The following is a 6,618-nucleotide window of genomic DNA, read 5'->3' as shown; positions in this document are numbered from 1 at the left end:
GCTGCCATACCCCAGACAAGATTCCCAGTTGGGAAGAAGTTAAGAACTCTATTGTCTAATGTTCAATCTGCTAAGAATTCACTGTTATTCACCTCCCCACACTTTCTCTGAGAGTAAGCTTAATACTTCAGGAGATTAAAAAATATTTCTTTATTTTGTGAAGAATGGAGACTTTGAATTGTGCTGATTGTGTATATATGCTTGGAGCTCGATTTGCCCCGTATCACCTCCCCACCTGAAATCAGAAGCAGAAGATCTTACCCAGTACAGCTGGATGCATGACTGTGGCATACACTTTCAACCTGTGTTTGCATTATACTAATGAAATTCTTTGAAAAATAATTAAGTGCCCCCAAACAACCAAATTATTCTATGGCTTCAAGTTTTGAACTAAAATGGACTTGCTTTTCCTTATCTCACCCAGAAAACCCCCAGTGACCTTGGAAGACAGATAAAGAAACTGAAATAGTGATTAACCAAATAAAGTCATAGAACTTTTTTCTTGTTTCTAAAATATAGCTGGTATTCCACTGCAAGCACTAGTTACTAACATGTATTACCATCAAAATATTTTGAAATACATAAGCCCTTGAAGAAGAAATATCCTATCCATCAAATATCAGAATTAGCTTCCCACAATTGGTGTCCCTTGGGGTGTAATGGGGGCAGGATATTGTCAGAGAGAAGGGATAGGGAGCACATAAAACACAAGTAAGTCCACTGAGCTCATGGCAAGGAAAAATATTTCATTTCATGTTTGTCCTCATCTTCATCATTTCCTTTTGAGGAAGCGAATTCTCCTGAATGATTGCTGGAGCTTAGAGTTACTCAGGATGATTATAATCGAATGGCCCGCAGGGTATGCTGCCATTATGTCCTTCACCACAAAGAACTGCTGACTTCTGTAAGAGATTTGAAATGTCATATTTGTCATGAAGGCAGCAAAATAAGAAATAAAGAAGCAAAAGAATGTTATCACTGTTCTTAATGCATTTATATGGGCTTCTCTCTGGGCATTGGGAAAACCATGAGGTCCATTTTGTATCCGGTGAGTATGCTTGTAAAGAGAGATGAATAACATGCAAGTGCACATCACGAATATGAAGAGAGGAAGGATTAATGCCAAGTTGACAAGAAGCAATTCATTGTTGTTTTTTATCTTGGCTGTAGCACTCTTTAGTGTGGTGTTTGTGAAGAAATCAGCATAGTCGATTTTAGGTAATTCTACCTTAGTACATACCGCTGCAGTGCTCAAAGAGGCCAGCAAGCTGACCAGGAGCAGCCAGAGGATAAGCTTCGAAATCCTGAATTTCAGCCAAAGAAAACAGGAATGAGTGAAGGTTGCAATCTTGAGGCAGTAAAATATAGAAAGGCTGGTGGCAAACCAGAGACTGAGAGAATTAAAAAACATCCAAAAAAACATCATCTTTGCCCCATAAATATTTGCCTGATAAGCAAGTGGAAAGAACACAGAGTACAAACTTTGTACTATTAAGATGATCTGCAGGCCAAATCTTGATATTCCTATACATAGTAAGAGGATTTGTAATAGAATTAGCCTTCTGCTTTTGATCAAGTCATTACAGCTCATGATTATAAGAAATCCATTGACTATAATCCCTATGACGAATTCTGTTGACATGAGGACCATATGAAGAATAGCTGTCAAAAGAAGGGCCATGTTTCTTAAGATGAATCTTAGCGTTTCCCCTGTAGATGATCTTAAATACCTTCCCCTGAGGATCTTGTACACAAGCTCGGAGAAATCTGATCGTCTGTCAACTCCTGGATCATAGCTAGAGTCTCACACTTGTTTTTCTCATAAGGAAGAAAATCAGAGAGACTGCTTTTTAAATCTGGTGCTCTTCACATGAAACTGTGGGAATGCAAATCCAAACATTTGAATGATAAGTCTTCTAATTACATACCCAGAAAAATTTACCCTATATGCACTAGTCCATTCTCAAAGTTATTCAGTTTTGAAAAAAAAATCTGATTATAAATGTGTTTCACTTATGTTACTGCCATTTTATTTTTCCCTAATGTCATATGACATATCCTCAGGACAGAAGCTTATTTCCTGTTTTCTGAATACACAGCCTTAAAAGTGGCTCTTTCCCAATCACCTTTTTAAACAATATTACTTCTGAGACACTTTAATAAAATTTCTCCTCTTTGTTCTCCACCTTTACCAGAGGAAATTTCCTCTCCATACTTGAACATCTGTTTCTGGAATACAACCTTTTTTTTTTTTTTAATTCCGAATCCTATTTTAACCTGAATGTATCATGTTTTCACTGCTGCATTAGTAGGCTGTTGAACTTATAATTAGCAAGACAGAGTTATAAAAGTAGTGCATAATTGATCCACAGTCTCACATTGGCATACTATTATTGAGCATTGTTTCACAAGGTAGATGGTCCAGAAATTATTGACCACCAGCAGAGGGCGAAATTGCCATGTCAAAATGAGCTTCCTGCTATTATTAAAAAAGAAGCATTCACATAACTTTGATGAACTTTATTTAAATAATATGTAAAAATGTAAATAAAATATTATTTTACATAATAAAATGTAATGCTTAAAGGGCTTAGTTTCATAGCTGGGTCATTCTAAGCACTGAATGAATATTAGCTACAATTAGCATTATTAAATGTCTGTCCTTGTGATGTGCTTGCTATAATAAGAAAAAAAAATTCTGTAAAGAAACCCTGTGAACAGGAATCTAAAAATATAAGGTTGAAAGAGTGTTAAAAAGAGGGAAAAAACAAATAAATGGATTTTCCACCCTCTGTCCACACCGATCCTGGTTTTTAGAGCTCCCCAGGGTATTCTGTGAACTGTAATCTACCAGGTGAAGAAAGCAAATGCCAGCTTTGTCACCACCCCACCCATCCTTCACACACCACCCTGTCCAAACTGTAGCAAGAGTGATCCCATCTCTGTCTCTTCTAAAATGTGGTTTGATGACCCACATAAAGACTCTGGCTTTCATTTTGCCTCTGGCTTTAGGTCTTGGTCTTTCCTGTTTCTAAATTGTAACTTTGCCCTGAAAATAGTATTTGCTGGGCCCCCGGCCTCTCAATGGCATTCCTGCTTCAAGGTATGAGTTAAGAAACTTCATCTGAGTTCCCAACTCTAGACCAAAGTCACGTTTGTGGGATGAAGGAAATTAAAATAGGATTTGGACTGCTTACACCTTACTACCCATTCGTGAGTTACCTGAGACTCAGTTACATATATTCAATGTTTGCATTTAAAAGATCTGATGATTAAGTTCTCAAATATTGTGGACCTGTACAGAATTCTGGTTCTTTGTTAAAAATAAAAATCCAATTAATTTCAGCTTTCCATTTTTCAAAAATTCAGTTTTCATCCACATTTTATTATGAATATTTTTACTAAATAATCTTGCTGAGTTAAAAGTGCTTGAGTAAATGAGGGACAGTGTTTCAGTCAGCTTTTGCACTGTTGTGACTAAAGAACCCAACCAGCACAATTATAGAGGAGAAAGTGTACTTTAGGGCTCACGGTTTCAGAGGTCTTCATCCATAGAATGCCGGCTCCATTCCTCAGGGCTCGAGGTGAGGTTGAGCATCATAGTGGGAGAGGGTAGCAGAGGGAAGCAGCTCACATCACAGTGATCAAGAAGCAGAGAGAGACTCCAGTTTCCAGATACACATGTATACACCAAAGCCACACCCTAATTCCCACCTCCTCCAGCAACACCCTACCACTTCAGCTACCACTCAGTAATCCCTATCAGGGGATTAAATCACTGATTGGGTTAAGACCCTCACAACCCAATCATTTCTCTCCTGAACCTTCTTTTGGGGGACACCTCATATCCAAACTAAAACAGAAAGCAATTTGGGATATTCAAAACCAGCTAGATAACATGTACAGGCCAAATTACTAATTTTGATGGATTAAGAAATCGTGGAATGTATACTTACGATTGTGGTAAATTTTTATTATGACAGGTATTAATTCCATTTTTATTATATTTTTAGAAGCTATTATAAAAATATATATTAATATGCCTAAAATACTTTCTATTTTAGTTCAGTAATGGGGGTCCTTCTAGATTTCAAGTATCTTCACCATAATAACCAGGATGTAAGTATAAAAGTCAATATATTATCTTCCTGATTCTCCATTTTTTAAAATTTATGGTCTTTTTTCTCAGTTTTTCATGCTTAATTAGTTTTTAAAAAATTGGATCAATATGTGGAAATTCTTGTTAGCAAAAACAATTTTAAAATATTGCAATTAAGATGAATTTTCTGATAAACCTATTTTACAAAAAATATTTTATTGTTAAATTTTCAATGTAATACTGACATCAGAATGCATGTATACTATGGACATACTTCTTAAGAGCAATTTTTGAATTTCACTTCTTAGATAAATATATAATTTACAAGCTATGTCCTCATTGAGGGTCCAAGTTCTTTGAAATTTGAGACTGAGCTGGTTTCAAACCACCTTTCATTTGTCACGTTCATACCAGTGCAACCGGCCAAATGGACTGTGGGCTACGTGATTCTACTATGAGATTTGAATTCATCCAGTGCTTATTTCATTCTGAAATCCTGGATTCTGTCTCTGATTTGCCTCTCTAATGTACCATTTAATTGAAGAGAAAGCTTGACTTTTGCAAGAACTATTCTAAAAGTATATTTGACATTAAGCTAAAATTTAGTTTATATTTGCATTTGTGATTTTCCTGTCATATGGGTCCTGATTTGCATTTGCCCTGTTGAATCCTATTTTGGAAGTAGAATTTTAGTGAAGAGCTCTTTCTCAGAAGTAGGAAAAGTTCATGGTGAGGGAGACAGTCTTAACATTACTAATTCATAGGCTTGTTGGAGATTTGGAAAATGCAGAAGCCAAATGGAGAAAGATGTTTTTCAAATAAAACAATGTTTGAAAGTTTTACTGAAACAATAGATTCCTTTTTGAAGAAAATAATTTCTCCTTGGAGGCACTGGATATTTATAATTTGTTAAACTAATTTTAGTCAAGTCACCTCCTATTTATAGTATGATTTTCTACATGCTCACACATCTTAAGAACTGATATAACCCTAATGCCATCCTTCACTTTTGTTTTTGTTTGTTGAATAATGTATTAACATTCTCTGATTCTAAAGTGATGGTCATAAACTAGTTGGACAATTAGAAGGTACTTCAAATATTTGTATTATAATTAGCCATTGCCTGTGCACAGAGAGCTGCTCATTTGCTTCTTCATTGGGTATAAACTGCAGAAATATTTGAATTTTTAAAACAAGCTCATTGAATTTCTGCTTTATGCCAGTGATTAGTCCAGGTCTTTATAGATCACTAAAGAAGATTGAAGCTACTTTCTTTCCTTTAGTGGAACACATTTTGTTGGCAATTTTCCCACCACCATGGCTTTGCTGTTGAGATTTGGCAAAGAGAATTGATATTAAAGACTGAATAATTTTTTGGTCCAACTTGATCCACTGGGTTAGTTTAATACTGTGAAAATACTCAGAATACTTTTTAGGCTTCTGTAAAGTATCAACTCAAAATTTCACTTGCATTCTGTCTTATTATTAGTAAATGTATGAAGTAAAAAGAGGAGTCTATATGGGTCTTTAAAAAGCCCCTGCTTGCAAGCTGGTGGCATTCAGTTCACTATCTCCTTTTTGAGATCAGTATCCAGTCAGTGAAGAAAAAGCCATTGGAAGTTCTTCAGTATGTCCTCATATCTGTTTATGTCATGTAGTTTTCTTATATTTTGACTTTCTTTCAGGATTATAATAGGTTGTTTCTGTGGATTTTGAGTTGAAGATTAAGTTTTTAATTTAGTTGCTGAATTTTCCATTCAAGATTCTAGAATAATATAAACCACATGGTGGATGAAAGAGAATTCAAACAGATTGATCATCAGGTTCATAATTCAAGCAACCAAAATTAGACTCATTCTTGTTACTTGTATTCATAGAGTTATTTTCTGAAAAAAGTAGACATAAAATTATAAAAATTAATAAAATCTGATAATCTAATTTGGATTTGACAATAATTCATCAATTTACTTGCCATAATATTGATAAATAGTTATCATATTCTTAAAATTTATTCTATACATTTACTATTATTTAATTTTTATTGAAAAGCTATGCAATTGCCACACTTAATGAAGATAGTGAAGTGCAGAGACTGAGGTCAGATTTCCTCTTTGATAAAGTTGGTGATGTAGAAAAATAAAAGATGAAAGTCTACAGTCTTAATTTTTTCAACATTTTTCACATTCATTTTCTGCTAAAACCTTAGAGTAGTTGAACTGTCTTTGTATGAGCTATATCAACAGGATTTCATGCTCCAGTGTTTATTATCCAGAATGTTGTACAACATGCCTTTTATTACACCAACCTGAAATAGACAGCTGCCCACCTCCACAGGTGTAACAATCTTAGTAGCATGAATGTAATCAGGAAAAGCAATTGATAGCAGAAAATACAGTAAGAGAATAATAGCATAAGTGTACCCCAAATTTGAGACTTATTATAATGAAATAAGTAAATGGGGGTAGAATTAAACAATTCATTTTCTTCTAAAGTAAGAGTACAGAGAGTTCATTCTTTAA

At 34.8% G+C, this 6,618-nt stretch overlaps 1 protein-coding gene across 1 annotated transcript; it reads right to left on the bottom strand.

Annotated features, from left to right (window-relative positions):
* Window positions 1-772: 772 nt before the first annotated feature.
* On the bottom strand, window positions 773-1,681 carry LOC124077848 (taste receptor type 2 member 9-like). The gene has a single exon (XM_046422367.1). The coding sequence runs from the start codon at window positions 1,679-1,681 to the stop codon at window positions 773-775; it is 909 nt and encodes a 302-aa protein (XP_046278323.1).
* Between the last annotated feature and the right edge of the window lie 4,937 nt (window positions 1,682-6,618).

Source organism: Marmota monax, unplaced genomic scaffold (genome assembly GCF_021218885.2).
Source record: "Marmota monax isolate L192 unplaced genomic scaffold, Marmota_monax_Labrador192_F-V1.1 WCK01_AAM20220418_F8-fsc00027, whole genome shotgun sequence".
Classification (NCBI taxonomy): Eukaryota; Metazoa; Chordata; class Mammalia; order Rodentia; family Sciuridae; genus Marmota; species Marmota monax.
The sequence above is the reverse complement of the archived record's forward strand: the minus strand, read 5'-3'. Positions and strand labels throughout refer to the sequence as shown.